This window comes from Peromyscus californicus, unplaced genomic scaffold (assembly GCF_007827085.1).
Source record: "Peromyscus californicus insignis strain IS unplaced genomic scaffold, ASM782708v3 Scaffold_14__1_contigs__length_90479793_seg_2, whole genome shotgun sequence".
NCBI lineage: Eukaryota > Metazoa > Chordata > Mammalia > Rodentia > Cricetidae > Peromyscus > Peromyscus californicus.
The window spans coordinates 44,242,487-44,263,911 of record NW_026294436.1 but is presented as its reverse complement, the minus strand read 5'-3'; the positions used below and the strand labels follow the sequence as shown (position 1 = coordinate 44,263,911).

The window sequence follows — 21,425 nt, the reverse complement described above, 5'->3', positions numbered from 1 at the left end:
TAATCTATACCTTGCCACGTGGCTTGTGGCTTACCGGTACTTTACATCTTCCTTGTCCTGATGGCGGCTGGCAGTGTCTCTCTACCCAGCTTCCTGTTCTCTCCTTGTCCCGCCTACACTTCCTGCCTAGCCAATGGCCAATCAGTGTTTTATTTATTGACTAATCAGCAACACATTTGCAATACAGAACATCCCACAGCACTTCCCCTTTTCTTTTTTAAAAAGGAAGGTTTTAACCTTAACAAAGTAAAATTACATATAATTTGGGAATTTGGGCGTAGCTTCTCTTACTACTTCCTGCTGGAGGGGGGCGCTGTATCTTATGGGGACACAAAGAATAATTTAGGGTTATGGAGTAGTCCATGAGGGTGTATCGTCTGAGCCAGTTGCCTTGAAACGGTTCTGGATGTTGAATCATCTGGGCCATGGTGTCATCGGAGACCTTTCAGGTGGTCATGGCTGGTCAAACCTGATGTATCTTAATCTGGAACAAATCCATAGCCTCTGGCTTTCTGTGGAAACAAAAGCAGAGCCTCCTTTCCAAAGCAACATATCCTTACATCCAAATTTTGAAGTCAAGGTACCTTTAAAATATACATTTTGGCATAACTTAACAGCTTTTGTAATCAAATGTTTTTCTGTAGTTACAAATATCAAAGAGAACATAATCCAGATTCTTTGTGTGGTAGCCATCTTTACGTTGCTTATTTTTTTATATTAGCTTGAGCCTATTGCTTTGAACTGCAGCCTTCTAAGCCTGAAACAGCGCTGGCACTGCTGGCTCCGCCCACTTCAGCTTCCCAACATGGCAGTGATACGTTTTTCGCCAGCTCTGGGAGCCATCAACTCTCAGAAATAGTGGGTCTATGCTTCTATCAAAGCAGCATGTAGCCCAGAAACCTCTTTTTTTTTTGTTTTGTACTAGCAAAGGCCAAATCCACCACACAGCTTAATGTGCCATTTGCAGAGGCCTCATTCCGCCATACTGCAGGTCGAGCGCGCACGCCAGGAACCCGCCAGTAGCTCAAACCGGCAGGCTGCCGCTCATTTGAGAGAGAAAATTAGGAACTGTTTTTAGCTCCGTTTTAGAATCTTTTTTCTCAGGTTTTAGGTGGAAACTCTTGCCACCACGTTGGACGCCATTTGTTGCTAATGTTTTCCTGCCTGGCCCACAGTCAGGATAAATCTCTGCCACCCGCCAGTCCCACAACTGCTCAGACCCGACCAAGTAAACACAGAGACTTATATTGGTTTCAAACTGTATGGCCGTGGCAGGCTTCTTGCTAACTGTTCTTACAGCTTAAATTAATCCATTTCTATTAATCTATACCTTGCCACGTGGCTTGTGGCTTACCGGTACTTTACATCTTCCTTGTCCTGATGGCGGCTGGCAGTGTCTCTCTACCCAGCTTCCTGTTCTTTCCTTGTCCCGCCTACACTTCCTGGCTAGCCAATGGCCAATCAGTGTTTTATTTATTGACTAATCAGCAACACATTTGCAATATAGAACATCCCACAGCAGAAACATGTGTTCAATTTTACTGAATTGGGAGTGACTGTAGTATAAGAATTGAGCTATAGTGTGGGGCATAGAAGGAATAATGACCAGGGATGAAGCTAAACATGAGCATGGGCTCAGAAATCGCAAGGTCCTGACATTTTAAGTCATTTGACTCTGTCCCAAATACTATTGGACATATTTTAAGAATAAAAATGAGTTGATTATCTTTCCATGAGGGAAATAGAAGAGAATTGACAGAGATTGGAAAAGGGCCAGCAACAAAGTTGTGGAAGTAGGTGTGATAGTTTGAAACAGTAGAGAGAATGGCTGGGAGTAGAAATTCTAGATTTGTTCAGAATATAGAGCTTAATGGATTTGGTGAACAGCAAGGGAGGAATGAGTTTAGGACCATTCTCTTCTAGGGCTTGAATTAGATATACAATAAAGGTGGGCTGTCTTCATGAGCGTAATGGTGGGGTGAGTGTGGGAGTAATAGTGGGGCGTGTCTTCATGAGAGTAATGGGGTGGGTCTTCATGAGAATAATGGGGTGAGTCTTCATGAGAGTAATGGTGGGGTGGGTCTTCATAAGAGTAGTTATGGGGTGGGTCTTCATGACAGTAATGGTGGGGTGGGTCTTTGTGGGAGTAATGGTGGGGTGGGTCTTTGTGGGAGTAATGGTGGGGTGGGTCTTCATGAGAGTAATAGTGGGGTGGGTCTTCATGAGAGTAATGGTGGGGTGGGTCTTTGTGGGAGTAATGGTGGGGTGGGTCTTCATGAGAGTAATGGTGGGGTGAGTCTTCATGAGAGTAATGGGGTGAGTCTTCATGAGAGTAATGGTGGGGTGGGTCTTCATGAGAGTAATGGTGGGGTGGGTCTTCATGAGAGTAATGGTGGGGTGAGTCTTCATGGGAGTAATGGTGGGGTGGGTCTTCGTGGGAGTAATGGTGGGGTGGGTCTTCATGAGAGTAATGGTGGGGTGGGTCTTCATGGGAGTAATGGTGGGGTGGGTCTTCATGAGAGTAATGGTGGGGTGGGTCTTCATGAGAGTAATGATGGGGTGGGTCTTCATGGGAGTAATGGTGGGGTGGGTCTTCATGGGAGTAATGGTGGGGTGGGTCTTCATGGGAGTAATGGTGGGGTGGGTCTTCGTGGGAGTAGTGGTGGGCTGTGTCTTCATGGGAGTAATTTTGCTCACAGCCTCAGTGAGATTTCAGACCACTGTGGTGAGGAAGGTATGATGGAGTACCTCTCTCCATGGCAGCAGGGACACAAGGCGATGGTGGCTGTTCACATGATTTGGACGAGGAGAGCAGAGAAAGACTGGCTTATCCTTCAAAGGCCTTCCCTTAGTGACCGATTTTTGCCAGTCAGACCCCATCTCCTAAAGATTCCAAAGAGTTCTACAAGCTGGGGACTGAGTGTTCAACCCATGAGCCCACTAGGGATATTTCAGATTTAAATCATAACAGGGCTCAGTGGCAATGAGTGTCTCTGAGTGGTACAGCTATTAATGACATGAGTTCTCAGCTGCTTTCAAGCAGAACTTATAAACGGCGATGTGAGCATGGGGTTATTAATTCCCGAATCCCCTCTGCTCTTAGCCAGTTAATCCTCTTGTATCCTCTGTAAGCTCTTTCCTCTGCCTTATTCTCCTGTAACAGTGTTTCACACCTTTTAAAACTGAGATCTTTATGCCTCTCACCTCACTCCTCGCCCATAGGAGATCCCTCACCTTCTACTCCATTAAGGTTGCAGCCTAAACCAGAGGAGCATTTCCTCTATAATACCATAGGCTCTCAAAACCATCTCTATCCACCCTCCCTTCCCCCTCCTCCTCTAGCGCATGGACATGACACGTGTTCTTCTGTGTCCAACATGTGGAGCCTGAGTCAGGGCTTTCGGCTCATATGATTTACTGAGGGGTTCTTTTTACCACATAGCAGTGAAGGCAATGGGATAAGCCATGGCAAGAGCCCAAGCAAGGATGCAATTTCACTTGGGATCTAACCTCGCCAGTCTCTGGTTGTTCAGAAGCATGAATTGCACCAGGGATTGAGCCTAAGTCTGGGGCAAAGAGATTGGCTTTTTGTCCCCTTCTGTTAGTGAGTCATTGGCTATCAGCTGCTTCTGGGAGGAGGCAAACATCTCCTGTGATCCAGTTGCAGCTCAGGGAATTCTCCAAAGACAGTTCAACTGTTAGCCATTGGCACTCAGAGGAACGGGGGATGGGGGCCTCTGGGTGTGTTGTACACCAACATTACCTACCTGTGTAAGGTAGGTCTCACTTCCTGGCTTCTGTGTCACATCTCAATTATCTCTGTTCTGTTGTCATTCCTCATCCTCAGGCTTTCTGGCTTCTTTCTCTCCAAGCAATGTCGTCATGCCTAAGTCTATGATAGTAACTTTCCATCCTCCCCTCTTTCCTGGTTTATCTCTCCCTCCCCTCCTCGGCATCTTCCTTCATGGTCAGAGTCTCATCTGTGCCAGCCACTTCCTTCAGCATATCTCCTCCCCCACTACTCTGTAACCAACCACACTCTGGTTTTGGTCTCAATTGTTCTGAAATTACTTTTGTCAACGTTACCAATCGTCTCCTTACTTCTCCTCCTGATAGACACTTTTCTGTTCTTCTTTTACGGCAACTGCCAAGAACATTTGGAATGATCTTCTCTCTCCCCACTGAAGAAGCCAGCACTGCTGGATGCCTTCCTGCCTCCTCTTTGCTCAGCCTCAGGCCTCTCTGCCAACTTCTCCCTAGTCTCAAAAATCCACTATTCTACAGCAATCATCCTATGTCTTCTTTACTCATCCTGTACACCTTTCTTTCAATCAGACTGGGGTCTTTTACATTTTTTAAAAGATTTCCCTTCTATGTTCCATCATGTGTAATTCAAAGGTTAACATGATATTTTAAACACAGAAAAAAATAACATTGCTTCTGCTTCTTTATTGATTTTCAGATTTCATGATTCAGAGAATTTTTTTAAAAATCGATCTCTCTCTCCTTTTTGTCTCTCTCTGTCTCAGTCTCTGCCTCTCCTAATTCCCTAAACATGTGCTGCACTGAGTATCTAGCCATTAGGAAGGCAGTGATGACTACTTCTTTCATTTCATACCTTTCATTGTCACTTAATTTTTAATGTTCTCTAAATTTATGAATATTTTAGACATTCAGAGCCATATATATATATATATATATATATATTTCTCTCTATATATTTCTCTCTATATAAATATATATATATTTATTTCTCTACATATTTCTAATTTGATCACCTCAGGGTCCTCAAACTGTCTCTGAATTTGGAGCTTCTGTGTGACAGAGGTATTCAAATATAAACTTGGGGAGAAATATTTTTAACTAAGTCTCACTGTGTAGTCAGGGCTGGCCATGAACTTGGATGTTCCTGACTTAGCATATAGTGCCACCACAGCAACCTTTGGGAATCATTAAGAATCTCACCTTCTCACGTTGCCTCACCTAATCAGTTACCAGTTTCTGTTGGTTCTGTTTTATGAATCCACCTCAAAACCAACCACAACCTATTCACTATCTACATTGCTTCATGTTTTGCATCTTTGAACTCATTCTCTGTATTTTTCTCAAGGGTGGTCTTTCTAAAAGGCAATCTCAGTCCTATTTTGTGTTCACTGGTGTTTTGCCTGCATGTATGTCTGTGTGAGGGTGTTAGAAGCCCTGGAACTGGAGTTACAGAGAGGTGTGAGCTGCCATGTGGGTGCTGGGAATTGAACCCAGGTCCTCTGGAAGAGCAGATGGAGCTGCCATGTGGGTGCTGGGAATTGAACCCAGGTCCTCTGGAAGAGCAGATGGTACTCTTAACCATTGAGCCAGCTCTCTTTCCCCCCAAAGCAATAAACATTGTAATATGATGTGCAAGACCTCTAGGATGTGAGTGCTGTCAGTCATTTTAGCATCAGTCTTTCCAGTTCCTCATAACTCTTACTAGTTAATTCCTCTCCTTTCCCCAGGCCTTCATACAATGGCCACCACTTCTTCCCTTGGCGTGCCCTACTCTAAGACACTTTTTTCATCTGCCAGGTCTTCATGTAGATGTCAATTCTGGGAAGGCCTTGCTAACCCCCCCCAATCCTTGTTGAGATGATCCTGCTCTTGCCATCCTATGAGCATTGGTTACTTTTCCTACCGCAGCATCTGCTAAGCCTTTGTCCTTGGTGGCTTTGCTATCAGGACCCAATCTATGAAGGTAGATATGCTGACTTGTTCAGTGTTGGGTCCTGGCTAGTGAACATAACATCTCATATTTAGTAGTTCAATAAATTCCTTCTGAATTAAGGAGCATGTTGCCTGATATATCAAGTTAATGTATAAGTTAGTTTTGGTCATTGGTTTTCCTATGGAGCCCATTTGGTTCTGCTGTTTCAGTAAAAATGGAAGTTGAGAGTTTAATTTGACATGTATATTCTAAAAAGATCTGACTCCCAGGAAGCATATATGTGTCTGTATGTAAGGGTGTGTGTGATGTACTTATAGAATAATGATTTGCTAGAAAATAGGATTTGAAGAAACGCTTTTCAGATGCTCTACACAGAGAACAGAGCTTTAGGAGGAGGAAAAAAAATGACACAGAAAATGAATAAAATATCAAATGACTGCATGGGTTTTCATCATTATCTGGAATGCATTGTGCCCGATCCAGTTACCCACAAGGACTGTTTCTCCTGGGGAAAGCTTCATATTTTTAAATCCAGCATAAGGTCTGTGGAATTACACTGCCCATTCCTGTCCAGACCCAAAAGTTTATCAGTGTAGAGTGTTTCTTCCTTTAGTCACCACAGAAACAGTTGTTAAAGACAGAAATGGGAAGTGTCTCTGCATGTACTTATCCCTTGTTGTCTACCAGAGGGAGCAGGTCCTACCAGATTACTCTGAAAGTTCAAACTTTCTGAAATTTAACTGAACCCTGCGGTTTTGAGGCTATTTTACAGCTGGATGATATCTGTGACCTTGGGAGTGGGAGAAGGGATGGAACATTCTCTATTTTCCATTTTAAGGTCATCTATATCATAATGCTGTCATCTAGTATTTACGTGCCATTGGCTACTATTGAAAATAATTTTCTAAATTGTTTCATTGAGAAAGGCATGATGCTTGCCTTCTGAGAGCTCTGTCCAGGTAATAAAAGAATGTACACACATCCAACACATAAATGCACCGGCATATGTGCACATACACATACATGAACCAGCACACACACACACATACACACACACACACACACACACACACACACACACACACACACTCCACATACACAAAATACAATATTTTATTTATTTTTATTACCTCATGTTATTGGTTTTAGAGAAACATTTAGAAAACTGCTTAACATTAAAAAATAAAATATACACATATGCAAAGAATATTACTTCAAGCCCTACCATATATTTTATTTTCTTCTAGAAATACATTATCTGTATTAGCATGTATGTGCACTTATATTTAAATGTGATTACATTGTACAAATAATCCATTTGTGCTGCTAAACAAAATGCCGGGACTGGGTAATTTATGAAAAGATGATAGAGAAAATTATTTTTCACAGTTCTGGTATCTAGGAAGTCTACTTCCAAATAATGACATCATATTTATTGTCCAGTGAGGAGTATTTTAAGCTTCTAAGATGATACGTAGCTGCTGTATTCTCTGGGGAGAAGAAAACTGTCTCCTCATAGGGTTGCCCAAATATTTGGTAACAAGTGGTTATAAATCTATAATTAGTCACAGTTTGCTTCATGTTTATACAGATCTCATGAGACATTTACCAAATCCTGTCTTAGTTAGGGTTTCTAAAGCTGTGACAAAACATGGTGACAAGAGCCACACAATGGTGGTGCACGCCTTTAATCCCAGCACCCTGGAGGCAGAGGCGGGTGTGTCTCTGTGAGTTTGAGGCCAGCCTGGTCTACAGAGCAAGTTTCAGAATAGCCAGAGCTCTTCCACAGATAAACCCTGAACTCTGTTTCCAAAAACCAACCAACCGACTGACCAACCAACCAACCAAAAACAAAACAAAACAAAACAACAAAAGACCCATGATGACAAAAAGCAACTTGGGACAGAAAATACTTATTTCCTTACACTTCCACATTATAGTCCTGGAAGTCAGGGCAGGAACCTGGAGGCAGGAACTGAAGCAGAAGCCAAGCTGGAGTGCTGCTTAATGACTTGCTCTCCATGGTTGCTCAGCCTGCTTTCTTAATAACACCCAAGACCGCCAGTCCAGTGATGGCACTGCCCACTGTGCTGGGCCCTCACATATCAATAAGCAATTAAGAAAATGTAACACAGGCTTTTGTAGCACGAATCCTAAAAGGGTTTATTAATCAAAACAAACCCGGAGCCAGGTATTGGGGTGAATGCTCAAAGAACAGAGAAACAGAACACAAACCACAGCTGACCTCACCTCGCCAACTTCTCAGCTGATCTTGTATCCTCGAACTGGAAGCCTCTGTGTCCTCATCCAAATGGATCTCAGCTGAACTGCTGCTAAAAGCATAAAAGATTAACCAGGCTCTAGTTCCTGGTCCTCACGCCTTATATACCTTTCTGCTTCCTGCTATCACTTCCTGGGATTAAAGGTGTGTGTCGCCATGCCTGGCTGTTTCCAGTGCTTTGAACTCACAGAGATCTGGATGGATCTCTGCCTCCAGAATGCTCGCAGCATGGAGCACCTTCTACCCTTCTACTGACGTCCCACTCTCCAAGCAAGGCATGTGTGCCACCATTTTCTGGCCTCTATATTTAGTGGCTGTTCTGTTCTCTGACCCCAGATAAGTTTATTAGAGTTCACAATATACTGGGGAACACAATATCACCACAGGCTTTCCCATAGGCCAATGTGGTGGGGGTATTTTCTCAGTTGATATTCCCTCTTCTAATTTGTATCAAATTGACCTTAAATTAGCCAGCACAATGCCCTCTAGACCTAAGATCTAATATCCCCTAAAGAATTTGCTTGCTTCAGAAATCCAACAAAAACCAAAACAACCAAAGAAATGAAAGAAACATGAAGGATTGTTTTCCTGTCCAGCGTAGGTATGTTGATCCCAGGAATCACTTTTCTTTTGTGTAAGAAAACACATATATTTAACAATATTATGAAAACATTTCTCAAAACTGACATTTTCTTCTCTGATTAGTAACATCTAAGTCTTTCCTTTTCTGGCAACTGGAAGCTGAAATATTTTGCAGTCTTCCACTCCATCAGCATCAAAGAGTAGTGTTGATTACATAGGCAATACAGTTGGTCCTTTTGGATGTTAGGGAACAATTTTTCATGATTCTGTAAACTAATTCATTAAAATGTAGGGGTTGTACTATTTCTTAAACTAACTAGAACTTCTAGTTTCCTTTTGTCATGTGACCATGGGACCTGAATATGTCTCCTCTGACTTTTCTACCTTGAGAGCAAATTAGCTGGAATACCACCTCTGAGTTAGTGAAGATTATAGAAAAGAGAAACCATTGTAACTATTTCAGCAGCAGCAGCAACATCAACAAGGAATTAAACAGAAAAACGGAGTCACTTAGAACATTTTTGAAAAGCATGAGGTGCTGGACTTAAGGCGTGGCATCAGGTAAATCAATGCTTTAGGATCTGTGGGAACTGGTCTATGCACAGAGATGCTGTTCCTGACACAGAGAGTGAGGACCGGCATCCCGGATATCTGCTTCAGTATTTGTTCCAAGGACACACTCTCCAGCTGCTGTAAAAAACTTAAGAAGTCACTCCTGACATCAACAAGTTGTGTTATGTCAGCTAGATCCATGCAGCAAAGAGTATTTGTCTTAAAACTTGCATCTCAGGTACCATGCTATTAATAGAAGATGCCAGAACACTGTTGTTCTGAATATTTGCAGGCAGAGAGAGTCTTCATCTCCTGCTTTCCTTCCAGCTTTCCTTCCAACATGATGATTGGTGGAATCTGCACCACATTGACATCCCTTCATAAAAGCAGAACAGACAAGTACAAAATGTATTGTTTATGTTCTATAGAAGAGTAGGACACACTAGGAGTAGATTGATGGAGACAAGCACAAGCTAATTCGCAGCATGGAGCACCTTCTACCCTTCTACTGACGTCCCACTCTCCAAGCAAACTTTGCTTCATCCTCCACTCCTCCATGAAATTGTGTGTGCATTCTGAATATGGTGCCAATTCCTGTGCATTTTAGTGATTTGTTTACATGCTTGTCTTAGTATATTAGACTTCTTGAAAGTATAATATATACTTTACATATTATATTATAATGTATTATAGATTTCATCATCAGGACCTAGCAGAGCGAGTGACTCACAGATAATAATAAAAGCAATTTAAAAACAGAAGAGAACATGTTTTATAGTAAGAGACATTCTCATTTAAAATTTTCTTCCAAATGTGTAGTTTTGGGGTGACATTAAATTTCCATAAGCCTTATCTTAATATATTTCTTATCTGTAAAGTGAAATGATTTTGCTGACCTCATAAAGTTATTGTGAGCTTTACATGAGAAATTATGTAGGGAGTATATTGCATATATTTGGGGCCAAATTATTTGAGACTATTGTTATTGTTAGAAGCAAATACATGGATGTCAGGTTAATGGATTTTGAATATACTTCAATGATGGTTCAAGTTGGTAACAAAGAATACTTCCAAGAGTTCAGGATATTCTTCCATGTTTTTGCTTTCTCATTGTATTTTTTTTTGCATTTTTAATTAATAGTCTGAGGAATGAGAAATTTAAAATTTATTACTCTGCATATTTTTCATGTTTATACTAGTTCCTGGCTTTATTTTTTTTTACCTAATTTTCTTTTATAGTTTTATGAGCTCTTCCTTTCCAAAGTCTATATGTAGTTCTTATTAAATTTAGTCCAGGAGTTCCCTAACACTCGACTCTTTATTTTTCTTTTGATATTTTAATGTTCTTTCTAGCTTTGTTGGGATGATCTAAGACTAAATTGTTTTTTAAGATTTGCCCTTCCACTCTCAGGGAGCTACTTTATCCTGTAGAGTCCTAGGCACTGGAATCATACCTCCTCGTTTGAAATGTATTGTACTAGAAATCGAGTCTAGTTTTACAAGCCTTGACTATTGTAAATATTGTCAGTTTCTTCCATCAGAGAAATGCAATCATCCTGTATTACCAGATCTTTTTATTTAGGGAGAAACAGAAATCAAGTTATTATACCACTTTATTGTTTCTTAGATTTTAATTATTTTTACTATTCATTTGAGAATTTCGTGCATGCATACAATTTATTTATTTATTTATTTGTTTGTTTGTTTGTTTATTTATTTATTTATTTATTTATTTATTTATTTTTCATATGTTACATCCCAACCACAGTTTCCTCTCTTCCCCTCTCCTCCCAGTGCACCCCCCACCTCCCCTTTCTCCCATATCCACTCCTCTTCCATTTCCCTTCAGAAGAAGGCCGGCCTCCCAGGGATATCAACCAAAACATGGCATTACCAAGTTGCAAATGCATTTTGTCCTGTTCCTTCCTGACCTCTAAATTTACAGTATTTCTGCCCACTACTCTTTAATATTCTCTGGGCCTTTGGGGATGGGGAAGGAGTATGACCCTGATGATATTATGTGGTGTCTTATCAACAAGTTATTACAGCAACCAAGAGCAATGGTAATAATCGGTATTGCTTTGAGGGTCTCTAGGACACCCTTACCAAGAACTGGAGGGGTGGGGGATATGTCACACTTGGTACTGAGCTTTTTATTTGGCACCTATGGCTTCTAGGAGGAGTCTATCTCCTGTAGGCATGGCTGGCTGGCCAAGAACCCCCCTGTTTCTGCCTATCAAGTGCTAGGATTGCAATCATATACTACTGTACCAGTTTTATTTCATATGAGTTCTGGAAATTGAACTCAGGTCCCTATGATTTGAGGCAAGCACTTTACTGACTGAGCAACCTCCCAGCCTTCAATGTTTTAATTTTTATTTCACTTCTGGTTAAAAACATTGAGTATTTTTATGTTTACTGGCTATTTTCACTTTATCCTTTGAGAGCTACCTGTTCAGTTTGCTAGTGCAGACTACATCTATGAGCTCACTAGCAAATGTGAAAAGGCAGATTGTCTGTGGATGTCACTTACCTGTGCACAGGTATAGACTGTCTCTATGAGGTCATTAGCATATCCACAGGGACAGACTGTCTCTAAATGGTTGCTGGTGTGTACCTAGACATCAGTGAGGTCATTCACATGCACACAGGGACAGATTGTCTCTATGAGGTCACTCCAGTGTTAATAGGTATAGACTGTCTTTATGCAGCCACTTACATGTGTATAAATACAGGCTGTCTCTGTGGCAGTGTCATTAGTGTGTAGGTACAGACTGCTGTTTCTATGCAGGTCCTTGTGTGTATAAAGCTGAAGACTTTGTAGTCATTCATGTGAGCATTGGCACAGACTGTCTCTATGTACGCAATCATGTATACACAAGTTCTAATTGTCTCTAATGTCATTTAAACATACACAGAAAAAATAGCCTGCCTCTATGTGGTCACTTGCATATTTACAAGTGCAGAGTGTCTCCATGAGGTCACTCATGTGTGCGTAAGTGTAGATATCTGTATGTGATTACTTGTATATGAGTGGGTAAAAACTGGATGGCAGTCTCTCACATGTGCACAGGACCAGAATGTCTCCATGATGTTTCTCGTGTGTTGTATTAGTTACTTCTCTCATTGCTGTGATCAAACCCGCAACAAGAAGTGATTTAAGAAAGAGCTAGCTTTTATTTATAGTTCCAGCAGGAAAGCATGGTGGAAGGAACAGGAGCCTGAGAGTCATAATGCATCAGAAATCTGGAAGCAGAGAGTGAAAAAGAAGTGGAGCTGAGCTATAAAACTTAAATTCCTGACCCCAGTGATCTAATTCTTTCAAGACTCCACCTACTAAAGGTTCTACAACTTTCCAAAACAGTGCCACCAGCTGGATCCCAAGTCCTCAAACATGTTCCCTGATGGAGGCATTTCACACCCAAATCACCTCATTTGTGCATAGGTGTATAGATGTCTCTATTTGGTCACAGTGTGCGTGAAGTTCCAGACTATCTCTGCATGGCAATCTTGCAAGTATGAGCAGACACAGACTATCTACATAAATATCTATATAGATTCACATATGTACAGGTGCACACTACCTGTGTGGTCACTTGTGTGTGTATGAGTTCAGATTGTCTTCCAAGGAGAGCAGATATTTTGTGTTGATCTTGAGGTTTGCCCTACAAACACAGGGTGTAGTTCATGGGCTGGGTTGTGAGTATTACAGCTTGAGGTGACTTTCGCCTCTAGGTACTGGAAAAGGATGTCAGTAACTGCCCTGGTATGTTTAAGCACTTGCCACTGTGTATTCCTCATCTGGGAGCTAATGAGACTCACTTGGGTCTGTGGGTCAAAGCTTTCCGCTGTGTGGAATGTGTTGTTCTGACATAGGGTTTTACACTTCTTGTTAGAAGTGCTCTTCATGAATTCAGAGGTCAGTTCCCTAACTTGCCATGGCTTCTCAGAATGAGACCTGCAGGGAAGAATCTTTGCCTCTAGAGATGCCTCAAAGCTGGCTAGGCAGCAGTCTTAAAAAATGGCTTGTTATGCCTGCTGATGTTGGATGCTGAGGAAATACAAGCCTTTCCCAGTATCTATTATGGCAAGTGACCCAAGATTCTTGTTTTGTGGAATGGCAAATCCTACCTGTGATTTGCCAAATGCTCACTTTGTGTGTGTGTGTGTGTGTGTGTGTGTGTGTGTGTGTGTGTGTGTGTGTGTGAATATGTTTTTGTTTTTTGCTTTTTGTTTGGCCTCTGCCTGTCTCTGTACCAGCACATGGCACAGTGCTCTCGCTCATACTCATATAAATTATAAATTTTATAATATATATATTATCTGATACTGAGAGTAGGGCAAGAATTTTGAGGCACCATTAAACCAGATTACCCATGTCTTTTGTTTATAACCCAAAATGTAACCTTCTGGCAAATCCACACACAGAGAAAAACCATCCTTAGTTTTGCTAGATGCTCTGCTATTTCAGATACATTTATTTCTTTTTCACTCTTAAAGGGCTACTTTCCACATTGATATGCTGCTTCCAAGATGTCTGTGGGTAAACTAAGTCTAGATGCCTGCTTGCTAGAGGGACATCTTGCTATAACCTTGGGGAAAAATGTACGAGCAGCTAAACAGAGAATGTGAGAATCATCCTAACACTGATGGTGTTTGAAAGCTTAAGAGTAAAGAGTTCCCAGGGATAACATGGGGAGTGAGTAAAGTATGGGCAGAATAATTGGGGAGGATTAGAAGCAGGAAGAGGAACCCACCATGGAGACAGGGAGGGGATTGGTCAGAGGACGACATTGGGGAAAATGCATTGCTATCAAGTAAAGGAAGTAGAGAGCTTAAAGCAGAAGTAGCTAATAATATAAAATGATACAAGGGGTTCCAAGACCACAGTGGCTAGATTCATTTTCAGTGTTGTGGAGAGGAAATGAAGATGTCATTGACAACTTTAAAAAATGCAGTTCTGATAATGTGATATAAATGAGAGACAGTTTATAATTGGATTAGGGGGTGCATGGGTGAATGGAAGATGAATAAATAACTTTCAGGAAATTTGAATTGGAAAGGAAGAAGGGAAAAAAGGGTGTTAGTTATAGTTTACTCACCAAACCTCATCCTGTGGGACCAAAGGAAAGAATAAACAGAAGTGATGAAGGAAATAAACTGAAGTGTGGTTATGGGCGCAATGTGATGGATTTCATGATGAGTAGCCTCCCTTCTATTATCAAAGAAAGAGGTATGATCAACTACTAAGTCTAAAGAATAAAAGGTTGGCTATATTAGGACAAGGTGGAGTATTGAAGATTATAAATAATCTTAGAGAGGGGACATTTATAAACAAATGAAAGTATAGAGAAGTGAATGATCTATTCGAGACTAACAGTATTTTTTTTTTTTTTTTTTGGTTTTTCGAGACAGGGTTTCTCTGTGTAGCTTTGCGCCTCTCCTGGAACTCACTTGGTAGCCCAGGCTGGCCTCGAACTCACAGAGATCCGCCTGGCTCTGCCTCCCGAGTGCTGGGATTAAAGGCGTGCGCCACCACTGCCCGGCAGTATATTTTTTTAAAGTTAATCTAAGAAAAGGAGGTAATGAGAAAGCATACCCAAAGGAGAATGGAGTGTATGCCATGAGGGGTGAGGAAGTCAAGAATTATTCCTTATTTTCTGTGGATGTTTCACATAAATGTTGACATTTCCTAACATGAAGAGGAGCTGAGATGAAGGGAAGATTGAGCCAGATGCTGTCATCCTTTCTGATTGTGGAGTAGCAGGAGATGGGGTCATGAACGAAAGAGAAAAGGGTGTGGTTGGCATGATGGGTACCTAAGAACAGGAGAAACTTGATAGGAGAGAAAACTCACTGCAATTGTGCTGGTTTGCTGGGAAAATGTTAATTGATATTTTGAGGGCCTGTTATGTCCCAGGAGAAAGCTGGATGGTACGAAGGTTTAGACTTATCTATATCCCCAAATCCCAGATTTGCACAAGTTCTTTCTCAAAGAGAATTGGCTGAGAGTCCTTGGGGACATTTGTGTTTCATTCTGGGAAGGAGACTCTCTTCCTCTGTACAGTACTCCTCCTCCAGAGATATTCACATTGACTGTGGGAAGAGTGACTGTGGGTTCCACAGTGAGCAGTTGTCTGTCATATCTTCATATCTTGCTACTCAGCATGCTAGTTTCTCATACTGTATGTAGCCTAGGCAGGCCTCAAACTTAAGATTCTCCTGCCTCTGCTGATCAAGAGCCAGGATTACTGGTATGCTCTACCTCACCTGTGAGATATCTTTATCTAGAGCATGGAGAATGCAAGTAAAGGTAGATGCTGGCAGAAACCGAGCAAGCAAATGCAGTTCATCCTTTTTAATGCACAGTTCAGATTGGTTTAATGAATCTTCTGTATTTTCTTACAATTATGTACACCATTTTACCTTCTCTCAAATATTAAATTCATTTTTCTCTTTTAAAATGTTTTAAATTAAAATATAATTGTATAACTCTATCACTTTCCCACTTCCCTTCCCTCCTTTTTAGCCCTCCCATTTCTCTGCCTCCCTCTCAAACTCACGGCCTCTTTTCGTTAATTGTTGATATATAAGTAAAAAATATATGTACACGTATGTATTCCTAATATATAACATATATATATATATGTGTGTGTTCCTATCATATATACTCCTAAGTATATAAATAAAATTTCCTCAGTCTGTATAAAATTTCTTGTAGGTATATGATTTCAGGGTTGACCATTTGGCATCAGATAACCAGTATGCGTGCGTGCGTGCGTGCGTGCGTGTGTGTGTGTGTGTGGTGGGGTGTCATCCCTGGGAAAGTCTATTTCTCCTGCTTTCAGCCTTTTGTTGTTGCCTCTAGTTCTTTGACTAGGCTTGGGGCCCCATGAAATTTTCTCCTTCCATGTTAGCGTGTCTATTGGTGTCATCCATATTTAGGTTTTGCTGAGGCAGCCATACTGATGTCACTTCATGGATGCTGCTTCTCTGACATTTCTAGATACAATCTCAAAACAAATCCCCTGATCCTCTGCCTCTTACAATCTTCCAGCCTCCTCTTCTGCTATCATCATCAAGCCTTAAGTGCAGGAGTTGTAGGCTGGGTACCACATGATCACTTTTTCTCTGCATTTTGGTTCTTTGTGGTTCTCTGTAATGGTCTCCATCTGTTGCAAAAAGAAGATCCTTTGATGAGGGGTGAGACCCATATTTATCTGTGGGTGTAAGGGTAAATATTTCAAATGTAGTTAGGAATTATGCTGGTTTAGTAAATTGGTTATTTATAGGTTTTCCTCCAAGATCCCTAACCACTAGCCCCAGGGAGTTTGCTAGGTATCTAGTACCAGACATGATTTTCTTGTTGTTGAGTGAGCCTTAAGTCTAACTGGAGAGTTATTGGTTACTACCAAGGTACTCATGCCACTAATGCACCCTTAGGGATATTGTGATATGCTGGTCATTGGTGTAGTTCAAAAGCATGTAACTGGGTAAAACCACTGGTTTTCTTCTCTTCCTTTGATGTTTACATGGCACCTTCTAGTATTGTGAAAGTCAGTCCTTAGGGAGTAGGCTTTTAGGTCAGATCCAGCATGGATGCTCTGGGTCCTGTGTTTGAAGTACATGATATTTTATCTTCAACCTCTGGGCAGTAACCAAAGACAACAGCAATAGTCTACAATGTTGTGGGAGTCTCTTAGACAACCCTGACCACCAATATCATCTATCTCGTAGTAAATCATTTCTGTAGTAAGAAGTTCAGCCTTGAATTTATGAACTACATCCAGTGATACATCCTTAAATCTGAGCCAAGTCATGGGTACTTTAGTTAGTCCAGAAGCTAAGACATTTATCTTCATTAGCTCTGAGTAACATTTAAAATGCTGTAAATGTTACAGAAGACAAGCCGTTGTACATAGGAAACAGGCACACTGACTTTCACACTTTGACCATCTTTGGTTTAGATATAAATCAGGACAACAGTCTTTTCCAACAAAATGAATGTTTCTCTTATCAATTCAATTAGGGGCTGTTTCCAACTGTCTCTAGATTTTGAAAATTTATCCCCCCTTAGACTTACTGACCTCTATCTATATTTCTGTGGAGTGCAGAAATCTGAGCAGCCACACTCCATTCTCCACTAGCATGACATCCACATTCTCATCTGGAAGAGTAATTTGTGATAGGGGAAAGAACTGGGCAAGAAAGAAAGGGAGATGAGTACAACCAGGTCCTGATGCTGCTGCTGGAGTGGGAGGAGGCCTTTTGGAGGATGCTCAGGAGAAATGAACAGAACTGCTGGGTTGAGAGAGGACAGATGGGTGGTGGCCAAGTCTGGCAAATGGAAGACATAGAAGCCAGCAACACACAGATAGCCCAAGGAAGTCATGTCAGGAACAGGGGAATTTAGGCAAAGTGAATAAGTAAAAAAGAGAGCAAATTGTTAAAGTACCCTGTCCCAGTTTTAATTGGAACCCCCAAAAAGGAATAGAGCTAGAGCTTTATCCTGGGTACCCTGTTCTTCTTGTAGGCTGTCTTTAATCCTACCCATCCCACTCCTTTTCTAGTTTTTTTCTCTTCTTCCACACCCTCAGTTATTGAAACATTTCCACATGAAAGATCTACATGATGTCATCATCACCCCAACCATCAGGAAAAACATAATGCAATTATTTTAATAAACAAGAAAAACAAAGGGAATATGACTAAGTCCAGGGAAAACCAGGCAAGAACCCAAAACATTGCGTCTCCAGGAAAGCAGCTGAAGGAATATCCCTCTGATCACATCCAACAGCACCTCACGGAGCTTGGATGATTTTTTGTGGCCGAAAACTATTTTTCCAAGATATTACAAGGGAGTAAAAGTACTATTTAAAAACCCCTTTCTCCAAAGCATCTTAAGGTCTACAGCACAACTTTTTTCTTTGCTTCCATTCCTTGTTTTAGTTCTGTTCCAAGAAACACAAAAATTGTCTCTCTTGGGATTTCCATTTCCTGGGCATCCCTTGCCAGCACATTCTACACATGGGTTAAATAAATGGAGTGAGCAGCATGGCTGGGAAGCTGTGTAAGCAAAAGAAGAAGAGGCATGCTGTCCTAGTGTGAGTTGGGAGTTTTCAGTGCCTATGTCTGGTCTAGTAGAAGAGAAGCCATGAAACATGATCCTAAAGGAAATTTAAAACCTATGTGTGTCTGGCTTTAGCTGTGAAGAGCTGGCTTTAGCTTCTCCTCTATTAGGGATGGCACAACATGACCACTGTAGGAAGTACTTATTAAGTTTAAGAACTACTGAGTTCTGGCTTAGTTGCTCCTTCTTAAATTACGTAATTACAGCATGCTCACTCTGTATAATGTTACTTGTATGTATGTTTTCAGATCTGACCATTTGGTATTGGATTGGTGTGCCTTTCCCTGAGGAAGACTATTTCTCTTGCTCTCAGCCATCCTAAATTGCCTGTAGTTTCTTATAAGTTTCTTATATATGGTTGGGGCCAAGTGGGCTTCTGTCCATCCCTATCCCTCACCCCTGAACCCTGTCCATGTTGACATGTCTATTGGTATTATCCTTGTTCAGGTCATGTTTAATCAGCCATATTGGTAAGACTTCATGTTTGCAGCTTCTCTGACATTTCTAGAGGACACACTATCACAATAAACTCCCTTTTTCTCTGGCTCTTAAAGTCTTTCCATTCCTCTCCTCTGTAATTCCCCTGAGTCATAGATGCAGGAGTTGTGATGTACATGTACACCTTGGAGCTGCCCCACCCCATCCATTAATCTCTGTATTGTGATCACTTGTGGGTTTTTTTGTGATGGTCTCCATTTGCTATAAAGAGGAGTTTCTTTGACAGAGATGATACCTATACTTATCTATGGGTAAAAGGACAAGATTTAGAATGCTGTTAGGAGTTTTGATAGTCTAGAAATTGGCAGTAGTAGATTCTTTTCTAAGATCTATGAACTTGCTAGCCCCAGGAAGCTAACTAAATTTCCAGCACCAGGGATAATTTTCCCCCTTAAGTCCAATTAGACAGCAATTGGTGGCCACTTATACATAAGTGGCACTTCTTGTACTTTTATGCATATCTTGTCATGTTAGTAATTGCTGCAGTGTCGCAGCTTGGTAGGGCTATTTCATTCAGTGACTCTCAACCTGTGGGTCATGACCCCATTGCAGGTTGGATGATCCTTTCATGGGGATCAACTAAGACCATCAGAAAACATAAATATTTATATTACAATTGATAACAGTAACAAAATTACAGTTATGAAGGAGCAACAAAAGCAATTTTATGGTTGGGGTCACCACAACATGAAGAACTGTATTGAAGGGTCACAGCATTAGGAAGGTTGAGAATCATTGGTTTAATTGCTTCTCTTCCTTGGCAGCTTGCATAGTATTTTCTGGAACCATGGAAGCTAGACCAGAAGAAAGAGGCTTTCAGGGAAGATTCAGCTCTGTAGTCTTCTGAGTTGTGTGTCCTAAGTGTGTGGTGCCTTCAGCAATAGGGGACCACATTCAACTCCAGAGAGGCAACTAAGGGCTACATCAATAATCTATGATGTTTTGGGAGTCATGTTTTAACAGACCTTCAATTCTTTGTGTAAGTTCATACATAATATTGTTTAGTGATTTGAAGGCAGTTTCTTAGTTAGGTTTTTTAGTGCTGTGATGAAACACCAAAACCAGAATCAACTTAGGGAGGAAAGAATTTAGTTTGCTTATACTTCCATATCACAGCTCATTGTCACATGCAGTCAGGACAGGAACTCAAAGCAGGAACCTGGAGGCAGGAGCTGATGCAGAAGCCATGGAGGAATGCTGCTTACTGGCTTGTTTCTCATGCTTGCTCAGCCCACTTTCTTATAGAACCAAGAATCATGAACCCAGAGATTGCACCACCCACAGTGGGCTAGACCCTCTCCCATCAACCACTAATTAAGAAAATGCTATACAATGTTGCCTACAGCTGGATCTTTTTGTTTGTTTGTTTTGTTTTGTTTTTGTTTTTCAAGACAGGATTTCTCCATGTAGTTTTGGTGCCTGTCCTGGATCTCACTCTGTAGACCAGGCTGGCCTCAAACTCACAGAGATCTGCCCGACTCTGCCTCCCGAGTGCTGGGATTAAAGGCATGCACCACCTCTGCAAGGCTACAGCTGGATCTTATGGAAGCGTTTTCTCAATTGAGGTTCCTTCCTCTAGCTTTTGTAAGATTGAAATAAAACTATCCAGCGTGGGTATCAGTCAGACAACCCACTATTATCATAAAGAAATAGGAGTAGAGAGGGGGATTATATATGGATTAAGGGATACAAAAAGGAAATTAATGCTCACTATCATTTACAGGAGATTTATGATGTCTTCTACTCTCAAAATTCTTTTAACTTTTGCTTCTTACAACTTGTTTCCTAGTCACCTTTTCCTTTAAAAAATAATGGTTGCTATAGACATGTGATGAAACACATATAACTGAACTTCCTGCCATCATAAGGACAAGGGAGTATGAAGACACCTATAAAAAGCTGAGAGGTTGAAGGCTTTCTTCACCATCCAGGGCATGATTCTCAAAGCAAAGAATTATTAACATCAGTGGGTTGATCTTGAAGAAATAATTTCAGAAAAAAAATGAAGAAATGAGAATAACATTAACATAGAGACTTCCTGCCGATATTGTGGTTTTTCAAAGCAGTAGGATTTTTACTTAATGGAAAAAATATCTCAGATGTATACTGGGGTCTTTTCCTAGACTTCCTGATAGGCATGTCTCTTGCCTCTCTACCTTTCCAAAAGTCTTTGGCAACTGGAAATACCATGATGATAATCAGATCTGGCTGAGCCATTATCTGCCCTTTGGCATGATGGTCTCTCTTTATGCTTGCTCCCCAGGGCATACATGAGTGTGAAGGAGCTAAAGGAGGCCTTGCAGCTCAACAGCACTCATTTCCTCAATGTCTACTTCGCCAGCTCAGTCCGGGAAGACCTTGCGGGTGCTGCCACGTGGCCTTGGGACAAAGAAGCTGTCAGTCACTTGGGTAAGTGAAACAAACTGTGATAGATAAAAGCAAGGATATTTGAGAAGAGTTTGTGAAAGCAAGTTTGGAGGGGGAGGCGAGAAATATGTAGTCAACGAATTAACTGCTTTAGATTGAGAATGGCTCCGGGGAGTCTAAAAAAGGTTTCCAAGTAAAAACTAAGAGGTAGTAGATCAAACACCCAGAATGTTCTAAACTGACCCTGTAATCTAGACACAGGCCAGTCCTGGTGGCATAGGCCTTTAATCTTAGCTACTAAGGATGTTGGTTCTAAA

At 41.2% G+C, this 21,425-nt stretch overlaps 1 protein-coding gene across 1 annotated transcript in view; it reads left to right on the top strand.

Moving 5' to 3' along the window:
* Positions 1-21,425, top strand: part of Pappa2 (pappalysin 2) — a 253,241-nt gene that overhangs the window by 67,875 nt on the left and 163,941 nt on the right. Inside the window, exon 4 of the mRNA XM_052737329.1 lies at positions 21,005-21,150. Within this exon, the coding sequence (XP_052593289.1) occupies positions 21,005-21,150 (146 nt within the window). The remainder of the gene's footprint in view (positions 1-21,004; positions 21,151-21,425) is intronic.